At 57.0% G+C, this 21,045-nt stretch overlaps 2 protein-coding genes across 2 annotated transcripts; one reads left to right on the plus strand and one right to left on the minus strand.

The window, feature by feature from the left end:
* Positions 1 to 739: 739 nt before the first annotated feature.
* Positions 740 to 6,064, plus strand: AANAT (aralkylamine N-acetyltransferase). Its single transcript, XM_071763945.1, has 4 exons — positions 740 to 956; positions 4,137 to 4,420; positions 4,786 to 4,940; positions 5,374 to 6,064. Exons 2-4 carry the CDS (start codon positions 4,264 to 4,266, stop codon positions 5,677 to 5,679), a joined length of 618 nt encoding a protein of 205 aa, XP_071620046.1. The 5' UTR covers positions 740 to 956; positions 4,137 to 4,263; the 3' UTR covers positions 5,680 to 6,064.
* A 1,075-nt stretch (positions 6,065 to 7,139) lies between these two features.
* Positions 7,140 to 18,456, minus strand: RHBDF2 (rhomboid 5 homolog 2). The gene is made up of 18 exons (XM_071763940.1): positions 18,323 to 18,456; positions 17,183 to 17,332; positions 16,986 to 17,092; positions 16,300 to 16,492; positions 16,000 to 16,212; positions 15,253 to 15,381; positions 14,779 to 14,912; positions 13,231 to 13,443; positions 12,576 to 12,687; positions 12,097 to 12,171; positions 11,580 to 11,741; positions 11,351 to 11,451; positions 11,206 to 11,269; positions 10,975 to 11,069; positions 10,715 to 10,790; positions 10,066 to 10,166; positions 9,694 to 9,847; positions 7,140 to 8,977 (listed from the first exon to the last, which is right to left on the minus strand). The coding sequence occupies exons 2-18, from the start codon at positions 17,306 to 17,308 to the stop codon at positions 8,558 to 8,560; spliced, it is 2,475 nt and encodes an 824-aa protein (XP_071620041.1). The 5' UTR covers positions 17,309 to 17,332; positions 18,323 to 18,456; the 3' UTR covers positions 7,140 to 8,557.
* Between the last annotated feature and the right edge of the window lie 2,589 nt (positions 18,457 to 21,045).

A 21,045-nucleotide genomic window follows, 5' to 3' on the forward strand; every position in this document is an offset into this window, starting at 1 on the left:
ACAAAAACGTAAAAGAGGGAGGTAAGGGTGTAGCTGCAGGTCACTTTGCCCATGGCTGGAAATTAAAGCAAGTTTTGAGCTCCCCTGGAATCATCTCCAGTGGAGCAAAGCCAGCTCTGCCCTCTCCTCCTGGCTTCTTTCAAGGCTACAGCTGGTTCTTGATCATAATGAGGATGTCAACATTTGAAAATTTTTACTTTTGCTGACCTTCCTAGTCACTTCCTTCTCAGGAGCTCATGCCTGGGATAATCCCTCTTTTATTAGATGTGTCCTGATGGGGACAAATATCTCAGGCTTTGCATGTCCAGTTCCTTGTGCAATGGCTGCCAGGGACCATGGACTGTGTGGGGGCTGTGTTGGTCTTTAGAGAAAGCTCCTTGGGGCAGAACCCTTAGCCCTGAACCCCCAGCTTAGCAAAAACCAGCTGGTTCCCCCAGGAAAGCCCCATCCCTCTAGCCCAAGGGATGATCACACCTGGCGTGCCCAGCAGCCTCCTCATCCTTGGCACAAAAGGGAAGCTCAGCTCCTCCAGCTCTGCAGAGCTTCAGCCTCATCACAGAGCTCTGCATCAGGTGCAGGACATTGCTCTCCTTTCCCAGCTCCTCTGCTCTGTTTGCCCACAGCAGGGACTCAGAACAGAGCAATCAGCTCAATGGTTTATCCCTCTGCAGACAGGCACGCCGGGGGGGGGGGGGAATAAATAAATAAGTAAATAAATAAATCATAAAAGCCTGAAGGGATCCTCTTGCTGGCCTGTCACCTTAAAGCCTCTCACCTCTCCCTGTCTTTCATCAGGATTATAAACTCCTTAGGATGGCATCACGTGCTCTATAAATAACAAATATATAAGCAGGGGCTGCAGCAGACTGAGAGGAGGGGAGGGAAAGGAAACCCTTGGTGCTGCTCTCCTTGCCAGGAGCACCCCCAGGAGTCAGCAGGGCAGCAGAGTCCACCTGGTAAGCACCCCCCACCCTTCCCTTGCACCCTGGTACTGACAACCACGGGCACAGCTGGTGGGGCCCAGAGCACTGGGACTTGCCAGGATGGGGGGAATTGCCCCCCAGGGGAGGGAGGGTGGTGTCTGGAGCTTGGTTTGCCTGAGAAGTGACTCTGGGGGAGGTAAGAGTGTGGCTGTCCCTGTGCCACCCCTGCCCTTCCAGGACATGGGTGTAGCAGGGTCTCCTCTCATTGAAAGCCTCCACGTTCAGGTTGGGGGAATAACCTGAGCTCTTTTGCAAAGAATATTTGGTCTCAGACCTGGCTGAATAATTGCTTACTCCCAACTTGTCTGAAAATCCAAGCTCCAAATCCAGGCAGACGTTCATAATGTAATTAAAAAAAATGTCTCTAGGGGGATAGTGCAGCCTTTCCTGTTTATTTATGTGTCAGCTTCCCCAGGGACCATGCAGATGCTTTGATCTTTAGTGCAAAAAGGCAAGTGGGGAAAAAAAAAATATTACAGAGGGAGCTTTTGGTATGCTGCTACGTACACATTCATGTGTCAGGTCCAGGAAAGACCTACAGCACAAAATTTAGCCAAGGATTTAAACAACTGGAACAATACACAGGATGCTGAGTTGGAGCATAGGAGATGTCTTGAGCCTAGGAGGAAGGATTTTCCTCCTAGCTCTTGTTCTCTGGGGTGAGTTTCCTTTACCTCTGCAGGTCAGATGCTTTTCAGGTGTTTTTGCATTGCTGGTACCCCCGTGGCTGTGCAGGAGCCAGGGTGGGCTCTGGGGATGGGCTGGGGAGGGTGGCTGGCTCCTCTCTGCTCTGCAGCCTGGCTTTATCCACCCCCCAAGAGAGTTTTGCATCTGCAGGGAGCTGAGGAGCAAAGCAAAAAGTTCATTTCCAGAAAACAAACACAAATATATCAGCCCTCCAGCTGTATAGCCTGGGTTGCCAGGAATAAAGTGCCAGAGGGGAAGAAAACCACAAGGGAAACAAGAAGCAGCCTTGCTCCATCACCAGCTTCTCCAGCTCCAGCCTGTTACTCTTTGGGATCACAATAAATTTCTAAAACACAGCTAGAAGGAGCTGATTCCCCTTTCCTGGCCATCTTTAATGCCAACTGAGACACTTGCACAGGAGGTCTTGAGCCCCAGCCAGCTCTGTGGATGTCCCTGCAGAGACTTCCCAGGAGTCAGCTCTTTACAGCCTTCACACGACCTGGGATAAAGTCTGGCTCTGGGACAGTGCCCTGGCTAACAGTGGCCATTGCTCAGCAAACCTGCTCCATAACTCCCACAGCAGCCAAAACACCAGCTCTGCCTGAGGCCATGCTCAGCCAGAAGCTCTGCCCTGCTATCCCCAGGTCTGATCCAGTACCATCCCCAGAACCTGCCCCAGGCACTCAGCACCAGCCAGGATCAAACCACTCTTGCATTTTCTAGGTGCCCAGAGCATCCCCTCTTGCCTGCTCTGGGACTTATCCAGGTAGATGAGCCCCGAATCCAATTAACAGGATGAGGAGTTCCAGAAGATTTGATAATAAGCTCTACAAACTTTACAACCCCCCCAGCACCCCACTGCACAATTCCTTTCCTTCACCCATATGTTCCCAGGAGCACAAACCACTCTTTCCCAGCACCATTTCAGTCACTCCTTGGTGACTGGAACCAGCACTGGGGATCCTAAATAGCTCCCTTGCCAAAGAACCCCCCCCTCTCCCTGGTGGGAGATGATGATCAGTCCCCCTTAGAGACACAGCCACTGCCAAACCAGCACCTCACTGAAAATAAATCACAAAGACTCCCCATCTCATCCCAGATGGGATCAAACTGGTGTTTTAAGGGTCCAGCCCTCAGCATTTCGGGGTGGAAAATTCCCAGCTTGCTCCAGTTCTGCCCTACGCAGTGTTTGTGCCACTAATGCTTTTGTTTCTATAAATCCTATTAGCTGCAGGCAAGCCTATAATTAGCCAGGAAAGCTGGCACCTCTTAAACAATAATCAAAAATGACCTGGCTTCACACTGGCTTTGCTGCAAATCGCTTGGATATTGGGCTGAGCAGGGACAGATGGGTGGATGGCTTGGGGAGCTCTTCCCAATATTCCTGCCTGTGGGATGCACGTGCTTAGCAAAGTTATTCCCTCAGTTTGTGGCTCTCTCCAGGTTCATCAGCTCAGCCTGCTTGCCCATGACACAGGAGGCAGGCTGGAGCTACAGGCTCTGATCCAGGTCAAGGGATTTGGCTGGGCTGTGCAGGATGAGCTCAGGGGACAATGACCCTCCTGGGGAAACTGAGGGCTCTGGGGTGGCAGGTGGCACGTCCTGGGGTGGGATCACACTGCCCAAAGCTCCTGGGGAAGGGGTAAAGCCCTCACCTAGGTGGGATGCCCAAGGCTCGTGGCTGCAGGCACCCCCTCCTCCTGCCACGGACCTGTCCCAGCTCTCTGTGAGTCTGGACTTGACCTAAGAACCAAAGAGGAGGTGACCTGTGTCACTTACCTGATGAGCAAGCTGGAAAGGGGGTAAAACCCTGTAGTTTGGGCTGTCTCCAGGAGGCAGATCCAGCTGCCTAACTTGTCCATGCCAAGGAACTGCAGTGTGCCTCTGGTGGTCTGGCACTGTCCTCTTGCTTACTTACCACCACCCTTATTTTGCAGCCTGTCAGCCTCCTGCAGCCACCTCTCACTAACCAGTCCCCAGGGCTCTCCTGCCCATCCTGCAGCCTGGCTCTGCTGTGTCAGATGTAGGGCAGGATGCTCAGCCCCTGTCCCTGCTCTGTCCCACTGCCTGGCTGCTGGCACCTGGTCACTGGGCTTCTGTCACTTCTGTCCTTGGGGCCAGGAGTTTGCTGCAGCCCATGGGTAGAGCCAGGTTCTTGCACTGGTTCACTCCTGGGCTCACTGTGGGTGGGTATTTTAATTCTATATGTATATATATAATCTATATATATATATATATAGAATCTATATGTATATATATTTATTTAATATATATTAATATATATTTATTTAATATATATCTATTAAATATATACATAAATATATAAAATATATATTATATACATAATGCACACATTTATATATGTATATATATATAATATATATGTATGTGTGTGTATATATGGGCACACAGAGATATGTATAGGAAAAGGGTGACAAGCAGCTTAATCCTGTGTGTGCCCAACAGGTATTTCCAGCAGCTGAGCACCGGAGGAGATTGGCTGAAGCCAAGCGTGCAGTGAGGCTGCGGGGGCTGGGAGCCAGCCCGGGACAGAGGGAGCGGTGGGAAGCGGGGCAGGAGGAGGACGAGGAGGATGTCTGTGCTCAGCGCTGTGCCTTTCCTCAAGCCTGGGCCCCTGAGGTCCCCCCGCAGCTCGCCCGGGGGACAACGTCGCCACACTCTGCCCGCCAGCGAGTTTCGCTGCCTCACCCCCGAGGATGCCACCAGCGTGTTCGAGATAGAGCGGGAAGGTAAGGAAGGGGCTGTCCTGTCGCACAGGGGCACTTTGAGATGGACCCCCAGCCCTCTCCTCCCTCCCTTCCATTCCAGCTCCCCTCCCCCAGACTCACCTGGCTCATTTCTCCATCCTCTCCAGGGCTGGGGGGGGGGATGCTGGGAGGGTGGGTTCATCTCAGCACCTACTGCTGCAGCCCTGGAGTCAGAGAGAATTGGGAGTCAGAGCTCCTTTGGACCCAGCAGGCAGCAGGACCCACGCCACTTCCCCCTCTCACATCCCACTTCCCCCCCCCCCCCCAAAACACACACATCAGTGCTGGGGTTTTAGGTCAGGGTGTGCTCAGTCCCCCTCACTCTGCTCACCCTCCTCCTCCTCCAGCCTTTATATCCGTCTCTGGGGACTGTCCCCTCCACCTCGATGAGATCCGACACTTTCTGAACCTGTGCCCGGAGCTCTCCCTCGGTTGGGTTGAGGAAGGGCGGCTCGTGGCGTTCATCATCGGCTCCCTCTGGGACCAGGAGAGGCTCAGCCAGGTAAGAGCCAGATCCCATCATTCCTGTGCTGGGAGAGACCCCACCAGAGCCTGGGGACCAGGAGAAGCTCCGCGGGGCCCTAAGACATCTTCTCCCAAGACTAATTGCTACAGGGCTGCTCCAGTGGGAAATGACTTCTCATGACATATTTTTACTGAGGCTGTTAAAAAAACCCAAACAAATATGAAAAAAAACCCCAACGCCAAAAGAAAACAAACCAAACCAACAAAAAAAAAACCCCACAAAACCCAAACCCCGCTCAGTAATTCCCCACAACACTACTCTGAAAATTAAAAACCCTGCAGGGAGGAGGCAAAGGGAAACGGCACCAGGGACCCTTCACCTTTTTGGGGTAGGGGGGGGGGGAGGGCGGATCGGGTGGGGATCCCAAGACACAAGGAACGGTCCCACTAACCCCCTGTCGCCCCGGCAGGAGGCCCTGACCCTGCACAAGCCCCGGGGCTCGGTGGTTCACATCCATGTGCTGGCCGTGCACCGCACGTTCCGGCAGCAGGGCAAGGGCTCCATCCTGATGTGGCGGTACCTGCAGTACCTGCGCTGCCTGCCCTGCGCCCGCCGCGCCCTCCTCATGTGCGAGGACTTCCTGGTGCCCTTCTACCAGAAGTGTGGTTTCGAGGTGTTGGGTCCCTGCCAGGTGACAGTGGGGGACCTGACCTTCATCGAGATGCAGCACTCCGTGCGGGGCCACGCCTTCATGCGCAGGAACAGCGGCTGCTGAGAGCCCTCTGCTCCCGAGAGGCTTGGAGGGTGGTGGTGGGGGGGAATAAAAGGCTGTGACCCCCTTTCCATCCCCGCCATGGCTATACATCTTCCCCAGCTGGCCCCGGTGACAGCTACTCCCCCTCCTCTGCCACATCTGCCTTCCAGCCAGCTGAGCAGCACAGTCCCCTCCCAGCTCGAGGATGGGGACCAAAAATCTCAGCTTGGACCTGCTGGCATCACCCACCCCACTGTCCCAGCTTCAGCCAGGGCTGTGCTGGCCAGGCTGGGTGGGCTGTGGGGCCACACAGCCCCAGGGATGGAAGGCATCTCCCCAGGAGCAGCTTTGGGGGCTTTGTTAATTTAAGGCCACTCATGGCCATGCTTTGCTGAAACACCCAGCAGAGCCCCCCAGCCCTGCACCCCCTCTCACTGCCAACACCACAAGCAAAGCACACCATGGCCAACCCCCCACCCCCAGCAGCCCCCCAGACCAGGCAGGGGTCCAGGCAGCCTCCCCCCTGCTCACACACATCTTTCCATAGCCCTTGCTGCACAGCCCCAGCCAGCCCCATGCTGCAGAGCCTCCCCAGGGGGCCCATCCAAGACATTCCCTCACCCCCCAAAACCTACAACCAGCCCAGGACAAACCTTCTGCAAACATCTCGGGCTGTTGCAAAGCAGCAAATAAAGATGTGGTGGTTTTCCATGGAGTCTGTGTGTCCCTGCCCCCTCCCACCATCCTCTGGCTCAGACAACTGGAGGGAAGAAAACATTCAATGCCCCCCTTGGGGCACCTCAGCAGCTTTGGGGGAGATGGGACAAAGCCAGCCCTGGGGCACTCAGTGAAGGGTGGGATACAGACAGGGGTGGCTCTGCCCTTTGGCAGGGTCAGGAGGTTCTGTGGAGCTTTTTGCTCCAGGAATTTGGCTTCATCTTCTGCTCGAGACGCTCCAAAATCTGTCTCCCGCCCCGGGAGATTTAAGGGGTATCAGGGGACAGTGCAGCCCTGCACATCAGGGCAGTTTCCAGCTCCAAAAAGACCTTAGAGCAATTTCCAGTGCCAGAAGGGGACCTACAGGAAAGCTGAAGAGAGTATTTTACAAGTACATATAGTGACAGGATGAGGGGTAACACTTTTAAGATGAGAGTAGATTTAGATTAAGTATTAGCAAGAAATTCTTTCCTGTGAGGGTGGTGGGACACTGGCACAGGGAAGCTGTGGCTTCCCCAGCCCTAGAAATGTTCAAGGCCAGGTTGGATGGGGCTTGGAGCAATCTGGTCTAGTGGGAGGTGTCCCTGCCCATGTAGGGGGTTGGGACTGGATGGTCTTTAGGGTCCCTTCTCACCCAAAGCATTCTAGGATCCTATAATTCTAGCTCCCTCCCTGCCATGCTGACCATCATCAAAACCACCAGAACCCCTGAAAAGAGCAGCACCCCCATGCCTGAGAAGTGAGAAGAGGCCTTGTGCATCTCATTAAATACAGGTAGAAATTTATTAAAGGGAAAAAAAAAAACCCCACAGCTTTTTAAAAAAGTATCAAAAAAGAGACAAACGAGGTGGAGTCTGTTTTTGGCTGGAGCAGCAATAGGAGGGACAGAACAGGGCTGAAAACTGGCCCATAGTGGAGGGTGGGATGTAGGTGCCACAGAGCTCCTGGGGCTCACCTGGAGAGGAGCTGTGGACAAAGGGAGCAGAGCTCCAGCCCTTGAATACTCATCCCAGGACATCCTGGCTGTGGGATGATCACCATCCCCCGTTCAACAGCACCAAAGCAACACACACAGCAGGAGACACAGAGCCTGGCACCAACCTAGCTCTAAAACCAGCCCAGTGGAGCCCCCTGGACCCCAGGAAGGACCTGCCTTCATGCAGAGACCAGTGGGAGGGAGGAGGAGATGCTGGGGAGCAGCAGCCTAGGGGCAGGTGTGGGGAAGGTGATGGCCCCCATCCTGTGCTGCTCCATCTGTCCCAGCACCACCAGACACGGGGAGGGTTACCCAGGTCCCTACATTTTGAAAAAGGGAAAGGGGTAACAGCAGGAACTCAAGGCAGAAGTGAAAGGTGGGAGTACCAACAGCTTCCCAAGGGGTTGGTGAGCTTCTGCAGCAGCCACACTAGCCCCCCACAGTTTTTCTCCATACCTGCATCCCAGCATGGCACTACCAAGGTGGCACATCCCACTTATCCACTTCTAGAAAGGGAATTTCACTGAAAAAAGGGGAAAAGAAGCCCCCTCTCAGTCAAGTCCTGCCTCTCCATCCAGTGAGAAGCCTGGTGGGGAAGCACAAGCCTCCTTCCACAGCCTAAGGAGAGCACCAGATGTGAGAGCAGGAATGAAAAAATACCTTCAAAGCTCAGCTCTGAACATCTCAGAGCCACAGCAGAGGCCCCAGGGAGTCCAAAGCTGGGGAAACCCTGGGGCCAAAGAGCTGCAGATAAAAACAACCTGCCCCTGCCAAAAAGGGGGTTGTGTTCACAATAGGAGCTGCAGTGCCCGGGGGCACCGAGGGGGACATGGACAAAGCAGAGGAACAGGCAGGAGACTTCACCAGCTTAATCCACAAAGAAACGTGGACACAAAGAAACCTTCCTCCTGCCCCTTCCCCACACAAGGCACCAGCTGGGGTCCTGGGTCGGTCCCCAAACAAGTTATGGCTTTTCAGTGCCCAGATGCAGCCCCAAAGGGGTGCAGGGCAGGGTGGCCCCACTACATCATCCCCAGGGTTTAACAGGGGGTGAGCCCAAACCCACTGACCCCAGGGACAAAACCCTGCCAAGGTCCGCTCCATCCCGGAGCAGCAGCTGCCATCTCCACGGGGTGGTGAAGACCCATCCCATGGGAAGCATCATCACCACCAGTGCCTCCCTTAGCCCTGTCCCCACCGTGGGGGTCAGTGCAGGACCTGCTCCAGCTCATACTTCTCACAGAACTTGCTGGTGAAGGGCAGGCAGGTGAGATACTCCACCCAGCGCCAGTTGACGGGGTAGACATAGAGCCAGACTACCAGGGAGGCAAAGAGCCCCAGGAAGACCACCAAGGAGACAATGATCATGGCTCTCTTCCGGTACTTGTCCACTGTGCCAAAAGTGATGTAGGGCAGGAAGGCAAAGGAGAGGAGGAGGCCACTGAGGAAGCCGAAGAGGTGAGCGATGTTATCGATCCAGGGCAAGAGGCCGCAGACGAAGAGGAAGAGGACGATGCCAAAGAGGTTGAGGAAGGCTTTCCAGGGTTTCTCCAGCACTTGCCAGCTCTGGAAGAGCTCCACAAAGAGGCAGGCCAGCAAGCCAAACTGGGACCCAGCAGGGCCCACCTGCAGGGATGGAGGAAGTCACGTCTGGACTATGCACATGTCACCCCAGACGTGGATCATAGAACGGGTTGGGTTGGAAGGGACCTTAAAGATCATCCAATCCCAACCCCCCTGCATGGGCAGGGACACCTCCCACCAGACATGTCCCTCTGTCCCCAGGGAACAGCTCCTCCCCTGGAAAAATGCATTTGGTTCCTGCATCCCTCCAACGGTGGCAGTGCCAAGGGACAGCCACACTCATGGTGGCAGAGGATGGGAGCCCTGGCACGGGAGGAAGAGGAGGGCAGCACACTGGCATCGTTTTGGCAGAGCCAGTAATTCCAGTGACTCAGCAGCCAGGCAGCACCACTCCTCCCAGGCCAAAACCTCCCCCCCCAGACCCCCACACCCCCAGGGGGATTAGGGTGCTTGGCGTGATCTCATTTAAAGCCTGGCAGGGTTTGGCTGCCAGCAGCTTAGCCATCTGCCCACCCTGCACACACACCAACACGTGGCGACGCGTGACCCAGGCAGCATGTGTGAGCCCCACACGTGGGGCAGAGACCCCCCCTTGGCCCTGCCACGGGGGCACCAGCCTCCCACCCTCCTGCAGGAAAAACCTGCTAGGGGCTGAGTGCTCTTCATGGCAACCTGCAGCCCCTTCCTCAAACTTCAGGCCAGGGGTGGGGGGATGGCTGGGTGTAGGGTGACGTGGGCAGAGTCCCCCCAGTCCTCACCTCCGCCCTGTATGGCAGGAAGATGGCACTGGCCAGATTGCCTGTGATGCCACTGAGGATGAAAATGATGGAGATACGATGCCAGCCTGCCAGCTTCTCCAGGTCCCTCAGCACTGTCATCTGGAAAGTCACTGACACCAGGCAGTGGATGATGCTGGGGGGAGAGAGACCCCGTGTTAGAGACCCCTGCCCCACCACAGCCCCTACCCAGGGGGCATGAGACATCTTACAGACACCCTTCACCAATGGCACGTGTTGTTGTTACTCCAGGGTGTCCTCTCTCCCATCCTCTCACACACTCTCTAGGGACCACAGAGCACCCCAATGAACACTCCAATCCCAAGTCACCCCCTGGGGGGGGTCACAGCTCACCCAGCGTGCAGGAACAGGGACAGCCACAGGCGGTAGAACTGGTCAGGGACCTCCGGGTTGAGGAAGGGCAGGAGGCCACAGACCTCATCCAGGCAGTGCACCTGCAACAGCAAGCAGGGTTGTGGGGTGACAGGGGCTCAGCCCACACCCCAGAGCCACAGGGAGAGGTCACAGTGACGTGGGGCTGGCAATGCATGTGTCAATCATGGGGGGACCCCTGCGTGGTGAGGGGCACCAGTGCTGCTCAAGTGCTGGGCAGGGAGCAACCAAGCATCCTCCCCAGTGCCCCAGGAGATGCTGAAGGACCCTTTTCCTGCCTGGCATGGGAAAGAAATAAGGAAATGGGAAAATGCATTTCCATGCATAGGACTTTGGGAAATTAGGATGGGAACATGTATTTCCCAAGGATATCAGTGCTGCCTGGTTGAGCCTGGCTCAAGCCCTGTTTCTCCTCCTGCCCCACCCCAGCAAGGTGGGCAGACAGTAGCAGGCGTGCAGCTGGGAAAACCCCTGCACTCAGCATCCCCCTGCTCACACCCCTCCCAACCACCTCTCATTCCTGGCAGGACACCATAAAGCCCCTTGGTCATCAGCATGGCAAGGTGTGACCTGGCTGCTTAGCATGGCACCCCGTGCCCCCCCTGCTTACTTGTGAGCAGAGCGTTGCCTCCTCATGGAAGTATCCGTGCATGAACTCGCAGTACTCCCGTGTCGTGATCTCACAGCTGGGCAGAGGGCAGGCAGAGGGCTCACTCAGGGCAGGGCTCACCCCGAGCATCCCCCTCTGCTCCTGGCAGCCACCACACTTCCCACCCCCCCAGAGGCTCCGTAATATCCCTCTGGCACAGACACTGATGGGACAACAAGAGGCAGAGGGGGGAGTGGAAACCAAGCATCACTGCCACCCACCTGCCCTTGGTGCCGATGCAGCAGGGTCTGCCCTTGATCTGGCAGTCCAGGTGGGCAAAGCCCGTGTGGTTGGTTTTGGTCTCATAAGTGCAGATCTAGAAGCAGGGGGGAGAGGAGCAGAGGTCAGGGTCTGACCCCAGGCTCTCCCTACAGCCTCTTGACCCGCTGGTCACCTACTGTGCCTGCCACAGAGGCTGCCACCATGGTGCCACCCAGCTCAGGGGCTCTTACCGGCCACTTGGTGATGTCGTCTGGCCAGACATGAGGTGGGTTGGAAGCTGGCTCCTCACAGGTCCTGGTGGGATGAAGGGGGTCAGGGTGAGTGTCCCCCCCAGCACATCCCTCACTCACACACTGACACAGCCACCTCTCCTACCTGGGGTCCTGGTGACACACAGCCCCCGATGTCCTCTTCTCACCCGAGCCCATGGCCGGCGCGTTGCTGCTCGGCCACTTGATGAAGGTCGCCAGGGTCTCCTGGGGAGGACCCAGAGGCTGAGGATGTGGCAGCAAACCCCCTGCCCTGAACCCCACACACCTCCTGCCCCGGTTGCCCTGCGGGGCAGAGATGTTTTCCCTCTTTTCCCCAGGGATCCCCATCGCACCGAGCAGTCCCGGGGCAGGGTCTGGATGCAGCCAGAGTTGTCGTTCTGGACGCAGCAGCCGGAGCCGCGCTCCCGGTCACGCTCGCGCTGGATCAGCCGCTCCACCTGACGATCCTTCCGGATGCAGGGGGAGAATTTGGCTCCCAGGTGGATCAGATCAATCTGAGAGGGAGATGCCAATCCAGGCGATGCTCTGTGACAGCCCCCACAGCACCTCCCCTCCAGCTGCCCCCCAGCAAAGCTCAGCAGGGGGCAGGGGGTGGCCCTGAGCCTCAGTGAGGGGAAGGTGGGTGGGAAGGGGACGGGGTCCCTCCTGAGCATCCCACAGGCTGGGAGTGGGAGAGTGATGGGGGCATCAAGGGCACAGGACCTCAGGCAGGAACAAGGGGTCGAGCTCACCCCTGGGGACAGGACCACCCCTGGTACCCCCTCAGCCAGGGCAGGGGGAGCAGTGGCAGCTAAAGGGCAAAGCCCCAGCCTGGGGTGTCCAGGAGTGGGGGTCCAGCAGAGCTCTTACCGAACTGGGCCCGATCCAGAAGTTTTCCTGCTGGATGTACTTGACGCTCTCATAGACACCCTTGTTCCTCAGCACCTGCAGAGCCAGGCCAGGGTCAGATCCCTCAAGGGGGGCCTGGTGGGGTGATGTGGACCCCCCCGACCCAGCTCTTTTAACATTGCTTTTCAAGCAGCAGGAGTCAGCAGCAACCCAAGATGCTCCCAAGCTCTAGTCAGGAGCACAACAGCAGGGACACTGACGGTCATGGTCCCCCCAGGAAGACGGATGCCTGCTCTTCTCTCCAGCCTGGGTGGAGCAACACAGCCGGCTGCAGGTTCCCGGGATTTACCCCAGCAGGAGGATCACCCCTTTGAGGTGTTGAAGGCACCTCCCCAGACACCAGCCTTGCTCTCCTCAGCAGCCAGCTGGTGCCATTTCAGAGCCAGACATGTCACCACAGAGCTGGGAGGGGACAGCCCTGGCCAGCAGCTCAGACTTACTAACTCTGTTGTCACGTGCTGGGTGAAGCCGATGGGGGCGATGCCGTAGGTGCCGATGACCAGCAAGGTGATGAGGATGTGGACAAAGGTGATCCAGTAGGTGAAATACGGCCTGCGGAGGAGAGGACTGGGAATGAGAGCAGCTCAGGGATGGCTGTGCAGGCAGAGACCTCGATCTAGCCTGTGCTCAGAAGAATCAGAAGAAAGGGAGCTAGCCCGGCACAAACCAGCATTGGCAGGAAACCCAAGGAGTCGGGTAAGAAGATCCACTACCTTTCCTTCTCTACCACTGATTGACCAAGAAAAAAAAAAAAAGGAAAGATGGGATTGTCAGCAAGCACCCCTGTTAATGAGAAGCTGGTGACACGGGCAAAGGAGCAAGAACTCTCCTACCCCCCGTCCTCTGCGGCCGCATGGGAACTTTGGCAGGAGGTCAGTGACCTGTTGGGAAGCCTCCATACCCAAGAAATGAATAAAAACATAACCGGATTAGGCGGTACATGGGGAGTAGTGATCAATGCCCTAAAAGAGGTTCGTCTTGCTACATGGCTGGCCACAGGGAAACCGTAGCCCTCCCTCCCAAAAAAGCCATCGAGGGGGAGACACACATCAGAGAGAGAGAGAGCGAGCTGTGGCCATCGGGTCCCCCGCTCACCGGTGGCTGTCGGTGATCTCCAGCTGTGACTGCACGATGCTGCTGAGGCTGCGGCGATACGTCCTGTTCAGCCACTTCCCCACCACCCCCAGCCCATAGTAGCGTTTCTGGCGGTCGAAGGCAAAGTGCTTCACTTTGGAAGCGATGCGCCCGCCTCGCCGGGGAGCCGGGTCGGTGCCGGAGGAGCCCGAAGTCAGCCGGATGCCTTCCTGTCTGCAGAGAGGAGAGAAACTCATCGCAACCCCACCCAGCAGAAAAGTCCTTCAACCCCAGGGCTGCACCCCAGAGCTGGGGCCCTTTGGAGAGGGAGTGTTCACCAGGGCTTGTAGTGATGGGGTGAGGGGCAATGGTTTTAAATTAGGGAAGAGTGGGGTTAGGTTGGAAGCCAGGACAAAAGGCTTTACCAGTGGGTAAAGTGGTAAAAATGGAACAGGTTGCACAGGGAGGGGGTTGAGGCCTCATCCCTGGAGATATTCAAGGTGAGGCTTGATGAGGCTCTGAGCAGCCTGATCTGGGTGAGGGTGTCCCTGCTGACTGCAGGGGGGTTGGATTAGACGATCTTTAGAAGCCCCTTCCAACCCAAATTATTTCTATATGATTCTAGGCCTGGGAGGAAGGTGAGGGGCACCTCTTGGCTTCATCGTCTGTCCTGGTTTGGGCCCTGATAAAGGTGATTTTCTGTCTTGTACTTTTGCTTTCAGCTCAGTCTCCTGTAAGTAGCTGCACTTGCTGAAATTAACAGCAAGTTTCTCAGACAGTGTCTGCTTCTGGAACTGATAACACTCCATGTTTAGAGTTACAGCCAGAGCCTGGTGTGCAGAACCAAGGACACTGCTCAGCTCTGAGGAACATTTTGCCTTCTGGAAGGAGAAAAGGAATAAAGAGGTCCCACCTGCAGCCTCCTTTGGGGAGGAGCAGACAAGATAGATGCCAAAATTGACCAAACAGAGGATTCTATCCCATACACCTCATACTCAGCATACATTTGACGGATCATGAGGGTCAAACCCCTTCCTGCTTCCCCTTCTTCCCCTGTCCCTGTTTGCTTCAGCATCCTGGGAGGATTCCATCTGTTCCTCTGCCTGTGCTCCTGATCCATGCCCTCCTGAATCCATGTGTTCCTGCCTCCAGCTCCCAACTGCTGCTGACTCCATTCCAGCCTGGACTTTCCCAGGGCTGCCCTGCAGCCTTGGTGGTGACATGAGAATTACTGGGGGGCAGGGGGGAGGAACGTGGTATCAATTTTCCTGGATACTTGTATATATTTAGTAAAATTTCCTATTTACCATTACTGTTTCAATAAAGTTGTGTAGTTTAGTTTCCAACCCATCAGTCTCTCTCCTTCCTTTACCTGGGAGGGGAGGGGGATGAATACAGAGCATCTGTCATTGATTTAATCCCCAGGCCAGTGTTAAACCCTGACATCCTCCTAGAAGCATGCTGGTGGTGCCCAGTATCCCCCAGCAGTCCCCTCTGAGGTCACTGTCCTGCCTGCAGCAGGGGACCTGGACAGCCTCAGGGCAGCAGCTGCCAAGCCCTGGTACTCACAGGGTGAGCTGCTCTGCCTCAGGGGACATCCTGGCATCCTCCCCCACGGGGTGCATGCGCAGATAGGTGGCTGATAGAGGAGGGGATTCGAAGACATCATCGGGCATGGAGTAGGTCTCGTCGTGCATGTCCATCTGGGAGGAGGGCAGAGGGGAGGTTCTGAATGTGTGTGATGGGCAAGAACCCCCCTCTGCCCCAGCATGCCCATCACCAGGGAACCCTGGTTCCTTCCAGATCCAGTGCCCGGGGAGGGGGGAATCCCCACAGCCCCCCCACTAGCTGCCTGTCCCAGGGTGTGACACTTACACACAATGGCAGTGTCAGACTCTGCCACCCCCACGCAGCGTGGCCGGGACCAAAGTCCCTGCTCCCCAGGCAGGGTGAAGCACGGACACCAGGGGCCCTGTCACAGCCCCTGTACAGGGTCACCAGAACCTCTCCTCACTCTGGTAGCCAACATGGAACAGCACTTGCCTTACTGAAGAAGGACGAGTCCAGGGTATCAGCAGCATCCACCACATCCTCATCCATGAAGCTGGGGTACACAAAGGCCCTCTTGGTGCTCCTCTGCTTGGGAGCCAGAGGCTCCAGGAGGGAACGTCCCTTTGGCAGGGGAAGCAAATGGAAGATAAGCAACCAGAAGCCCCTCGGTTTTTAGAGCACCGAAGGTTTCTCGTAGCCTCCCTCCCCAAACCAGAGTGGCAAGCATTAATTTCCAACTGGCCACCATGTCCCATGTGTGGGAAGGACACACAGCAGGAGCTGGCAGCAGATGCTGTCTTGAGCTCCTTAGAGCCAGTGCTGAGCCATGACCATGTGAGTCAGCATGACAAGTGAACTCTGAATCATTTGTTTGGTATCAGTTCCACGAACACAACACCAAGGCTTGCCCAGGGCTCCCCAGGGGTTAGAAACCCACTGAAGAATCTTGCTCTGCAGCAAAAGATCCCCTGGCTTCTCAGCACAGACCCAAAACTGTCTGCCAGGAATGCCACGCAAGACAGTTCCACTTTGGGGATGCAGTTTTCACCAAAAGTTCTCTTTTTAAGCCAAGCTCAGGTTAAAAAACCCACTAACCTCCCCCTTCAGCCCCACTCTGCAGAGACTCTGCAAAGCAAAAAACCAAGAGAAGCAAAGATGATGGGCAAGGGACAGATCTAACACCTCAGTCAAGAAAAAGACAAACACCCCCCCTGACCCCCCCAGCTCCCCAAAACTCACACGGAGAAGGGCAGCGGCCGCTTTGAAGCTCATGTGGGCCACAGACTCCCTCTTCCTGCGTGGCAGGCGGCCGTAGCCCGAGCGGATGCTGTTGAAGGATGCCAAGGAGACAACCCCAGGGGTGAGGGGGGGGAGGACATGGTGGGGCGTGTGGGGACGGTCGGTCTCGTCGGGGTGGCGGAAGGGACGGCCCCTGGCCAGCGGGTCCACGATCTGGAAGAGGGAAGAGGTGTCAGTGCTGGGGGGGGGGGAGAGCAAAACCGGGAGCCAGACCCCACACCACCCCCCCTGAGGCTCTACCTTGGGCATCTTGGCAGGCTTGGGCGATTCGGTGCCTTGGAAGGAGGGGACCTCCTGGCTGGGCAGCTCCATGTCACGATAGGCAGGTTTCAGCTTGCCATACCTCATGCTGCAGTGCTGCAAGCTCTTGCGCTGCCACTGCTGCCGCTTCCCCTCCCAGTCGCTGCTGACACCGAACCATTGGGCTGTGCCCCTGCACACACAACAGGCAGGCTTGTCATGTCACCCACCTTCTCACCCCAGACACTGCCACCCCACCCCCAGCATCCCACCCAGCAGAGGGGTTTGGGTTGGGGTGCCTCAACCCAGCCCCCAGCAGGGCAAGTTTTGAGCTGGATATGGAAGGGGAAGGGGATACTGAGGAGGGGTGGTGGGCTCTGGGTATCTCTGGAGAGGTAACTCCATGGAGACAGCTTGCACAGGCCAGTGCCTCAGCAGCTGCCCAGCTCTAGGTGCTTGTGAAGCTCCTACAGAAAAGGGGCTGAAAGATTTCCCTGGCGTGCAACACGAGGGTGTGGAGGAGCACTGAGCGACCCCGCTGCGGGACTGCGCCCAGGCGGACAAACCAGAACCACACAAAACCCTCCAAGGTGATCCCTTCCTCCATCCCCATCCCAAGCCCCTCTGCTGGGTACCCAGAGCCACAAACCCCCCAACAGGGACCCCTCCAGCAACCTGGCACTCACTTGCGGATGCTCTGGGACAGGGACGTCTGCCGGCGGAACCCGGGCCGGCGCTCCGAGCGGGGCTCCTGCAGGCTCCTGCTCTTCCTGTAGATGGGGACCTTGGAGGGCTGGAAGGCAGAGCAGGGTGTGATGGCACCAGGAGGGTCCCCTGGGGATGGCAGCCCGGCCTGGGATGGATGTGGCTCCCTGCTGCTCACCTCCTTGCGGGCACCATCCTCCTCTGCCTCCCGGGGGGGGATGATGATGGAGAGGTTGGGGGGCTTCTTGCTCTGCAGGCGGCTGCTGCTGGAGCGGCTGCCCCCGTTCTTGTCACCAGCTGACATCTTGGGCTGGAGGCTGCTGGCAGGCTGGGAAGGTGCAAGGAGTCAGGACAAGGGGAAGAAACATCCTACAGGGTATCTCCTGTGTGGGGAAAGGCTGGGTCCCAGCAGGAGAGAGAATCATGGAATTCCGGACAGGTTTGGGTTGGAGAGGACCTTAAGGATCGAGTCCCAACCCTCAGAGCAACGGGTTTCTTCATAATATTTCATCCCAATCTCCCCTCTTCCAGTTTAAAGCCATTCCCCCTCAGCCCATGACTCCAGGCCCTTGTCAAAAGTCCCTCCCCAGCTTTCCTGTAGCCCCTTAAGGTACTGGAAGGTGCTCTAAAGTCTCCTTGGAACCTTCTGTTCTCCAGGCTGAACAACCCCAATTCCATCTCAGATGTGGCCTCACCCACTGTGCCACTGGCCTGGATCCCATGCACACATCTGGGGATCTTGGACACAGGGGCACCAGCCCCTATGGCTCAGCACAGGAGCCAAGAGGGGTCTACAGGTGCTCCTGGGGGTCTGCAAAGAGCTCACCTCAGCAGGGCAGGGTTGGAAGGAGGAGATGCAGCCAGGCAAGGGACAAAAAAGCCTAAAAAGTCACAATTCACACTCTCACCTGCACCACAGCCCTGATAGGGGGCTCCTGGGGCAGGGAGAGGGGCTGGTCCAGCCCAGGACACCTCTGGCCATGGAGCAGGGACCTGGCAGGTGTTGGGGTGCCCCGTGGGGGAGTGATGGGGGACGTTTCCCTTTGGGACGTGCATGCACACACGAGGCTGAGAGACTGAATCCCAGCATCACGTGCAAGGGGGGGAAGTTTAATGACCAAGAGTTGGTTAAATCCTTGAGCAATCCCCTCCCGAGGGTCCCTGCAGCCTGGCTCTACCCTGCAGGAAAGGTGACCCCATCACAGCTCTAGGTCCTCTTAGGGATTATGGGGCCCTCTCCCCGTCCCCCCACAACCATGTGTCCAGCACCAAAGCTGGGAGCAACCAGCACCTCAAACTTCTCCTGGGGTCTTCCTACCTCATACGAGTGGCAGGGACCTCACACAGCGTCTCTATGGCAAACACCCCTGGTGGCCTTCCTCCTCCTCCTCTTCCTGTCCTTCAGGCAGGGGGACCCTGGGACACAGCCAGACTCCTCCTGTCTCACCTGCTGGGACAGAAGCTGCAATGAAAAGCCAGGAGAGGGAAAGCTGAGGGAAAGCAGAAGGCTGCAGAAGCATCCTGGGTGGAGGGAGAGCAGAGCTCAGCACTCCTCAGACCCTGGGGATGGGGCTGCTGGCGGCCCTGGGGACAGAGACAGCTGCTGGCACGGGGTGGCAGGAAGAGGAACAGCCATGCACCTTGCTTAATGGTGTGGGAACTGCATGGGGCAGCAGGGAGCTTTCACCTGCTGCTGCCAGGCAAAGCTCTGGGGAAGTGAGAGACCAGGCAAGAGTGGGCATGGAACCTCCCCGAGGTGTTTAATAGCTGCTAAGCTGGGAGAAGGCCAGCTGAGAGGTCCAGCCCCAGCAAGCCAAACTTTCCATCACGCTGGTGAGCTGGAGACGTTGTTTGTTTTCCTCCCAGGACAGCCAGCAATGAGCTGGAGACACAGCTGCTCTGGGGAGGCAGGGATGGGAACACAGCGGGGTGGGAGGGAGCCCTGGGACAGCCTCATTCTCCTCCTGCCATCAGTGGTGGGGTCCAAGCCAGCCAGGAGCATGGACATGGGGGGCAAACTGCCTCACCCAGAGGTGCAAGAGGACACGGTGCTCTTGCATGGCTCCACTCTGACACCCCTGGCCCAAAATCCCATCCCTCACCCTTCCCATCACCTCTGCTGTGGCTCTCCCTGCTCCCCAGCAAAGCAGCTTCACAGCACAGTGAAAATCCTGGTCCTGTTCCCACCCTGTGCAGCATGGGGGGGTGTGGGGTGTGAGGGATGGCCCCGGGCTCCCCAGGGTGAGGTGACACAGGTCCCTGGGGAGCTGTCACAGCCTGGCCAGTACCTGCCATCCCGGTCACACTCTCAGGGCTTTGTGTATGAACAAAACATTTGGCATGGAGAGAGCAGGGAGGAAGGGAGAGCTCCCCGAGGGCTGAAGTCCCCTTGGCCATGCAGGCTTGGGGACAACAGGCACTGCCCGAGCATGGGTCCTGACCTGGAAGAAGCTTTACCCTGAGCCAGACAGAGAAATCCCCCAGGGATGGTGCTGGGAAGGCTTTTTCCAGATCCCCACGTGTTTGGTGCTGGCAGAGCTCACCTCAGCACACTGGGAATAAGAACAAGCCAGCTGGTGCCTCCATCCAGAGCAAGCTGAGCATCAGCTTGAGTCCCCTGTATCCCCCAGATCCCCTTTGCCCTCCCTGTAGCACCAGGAGCAGTGCCCTCCTGGCACCATCAGCTTCTCCTGCAGGGTACAGGTCCCCAAGGAATCTCAGCCTGGTCAGGGTGGACACGGTGGCTTTGCCCTGCCCCAGGAACAGGCCAGGTGACACCAGTGGGGGAGTGATGGACTCAGCACCCAGGAGAACATCCTAAGCTTGGCAGGAGCTGGCAGAAGGTTCCTGGGGACATTCACTTCATAATCCCCGAATGGTTTGGGTTGGAAGGGAACTTAAAGATCATTCAGTTCCAAACCCCCTGGCATGGGCAGGGACACCTCCCACTAGATCAGGTTGCTCAAAGCTCCAAACTTCAGGCTGGAAAAGATCTCCAGGGAGAGAGAAAACCACACTGGGGACACTGCCATCACCCACAGCGTGAGGGGTGGAGGAGGGGAACGTGATCTGGTCAATAAGAAGAACCTCAACACCACCATCTTCCCTCTCAAAGCTACCTCGTCCACCACCACTCACCATCCAGCACTGAGGGCTCCTGCCCTTGCCCCTGAAAAAAGGAGGTGAAGCCCCCATCCCCTCCCAGGAGGACACTGGTGAACAACTGGGATGAGATTTTAGCCTTTACCCAGGGGAGGTGGCCAGGGCTGGCTCCCAGCACCAGCCCCAGAGTGAATCACGACAGACCCAAGGAAGAAAGCAACGGAAAATGTGATGTGGCTGCTCCAAGGCATCACCGTGGGACACCCCAGGATGCTTCAAGCAATGCAAAAGGACCAGCAGCAAGGCCAAGCAGCAACCTGCAGAGCAGAGCTGGTGACAACCAAGCACAACCGTCATACGAGACACCCGAGACAACCCCACGGAGCAGCCCTGGCTGGAGGGGGATGTGCACAGCACACTGAGGGTGCAGAGTGGCTCGGGGAAGGATGGGGATGGCTGTGCCCCAGCCTGGTGGTGTGGGGGGAGGCAGCATTACCAGTGCTGGAACAAAAGCACATCAGGCTGGTGCACTGAAGCCAGGAGGAGAAAGCAGCTTTGAGGCACCCAGGGGTGCAGGACCCCCGTGAGCACCCACCACCCAGAGCACAACGAGCCCCTACTCCTTCCTCTCCATAAGGGGGGGTCAGAAAGGGGGCAGTGATGCTGCAGAGCCCCCAAGGTCCCCCCTTCCATGGGTGGCATCACTGATGCTCACACCCAAGAGTCCATTAGGCAGAGCTGCCAAGAGCTGCACATAAATGATTCACAAGCACATTGAAGACTTCTCTCAAGCCTGGAGCCTCCTTAAAAGGTGCTCCTGGTTATTAAGAGCTATGGGAAGGAAAAGTCAATTGGTCCAATCTCTCGGAGCATCCAACCCCCATCCAACTTGCACCCCAAGCAGGGGACCCCCCAAGTGCTGCCCAGCACCTTCCCCTG

This window comes from Heliangelus exortis, chromosome 20 (genome assembly GCF_036169615.1).
Source record: "Heliangelus exortis chromosome 20, bHelExo1.hap1, whole genome shotgun sequence".
Classification (NCBI taxonomy): Eukaryota; Metazoa; Chordata; class Aves; order Apodiformes; family Trochilidae; genus Heliangelus; species Heliangelus exortis.

What these genes read in the sequence shown, in the direction of transcription:
- RHBDF2 (XM_071763940.1), bottom strand. Translation starts at nt 17,308, where the DNA reads ATGTCAGCTGGTGACAAGAACGGGGGCAGCCGCTCCAGCAGCAGCCGC. An exon ending in TCTGGATCGGGCCCAGTTCG is followed by an intron (nt 11,742 to 12,096) that starts GTAAGAGCTCTG and finishes TCTCCCTCTCAG; the next exon opens with ATTGATCTGATCCACCTGGG. An exon ending in ACGACATCACCAAGTGGCCG is followed by an intron (nt 11,070 to 11,205) that starts GTAAGAGCCCCT and finishes CCCTGCTTCTAG; the next exon opens with ATCTGCACTTATGAGACCAA.
- AANAT (XM_071763945.1), top strand. Translation starts at nt 4,264, where the DNA reads ATGTCTGTGCTCAGCGCTGTGCCTTTCCTCAAGCCTGGGCCCCTGAGG. An exon ending in GTTCGAGATAGAGCGGGAAG is followed by an intron (nt 4,421 to 4,785) that starts GTAAGGAAGGGG and finishes CTCCTCCTCCAG; the next exon opens with CCTTTATATCCGTCTCTGGG. An exon ending in ACCAGGAGAGGCTCAGCCAG is followed by an intron (nt 4,941 to 5,373) that starts GTAAGAGCCAGA and finishes TCGCCCCGGCAG; the next exon opens with GAGGCCCTGACCCTGCACAA.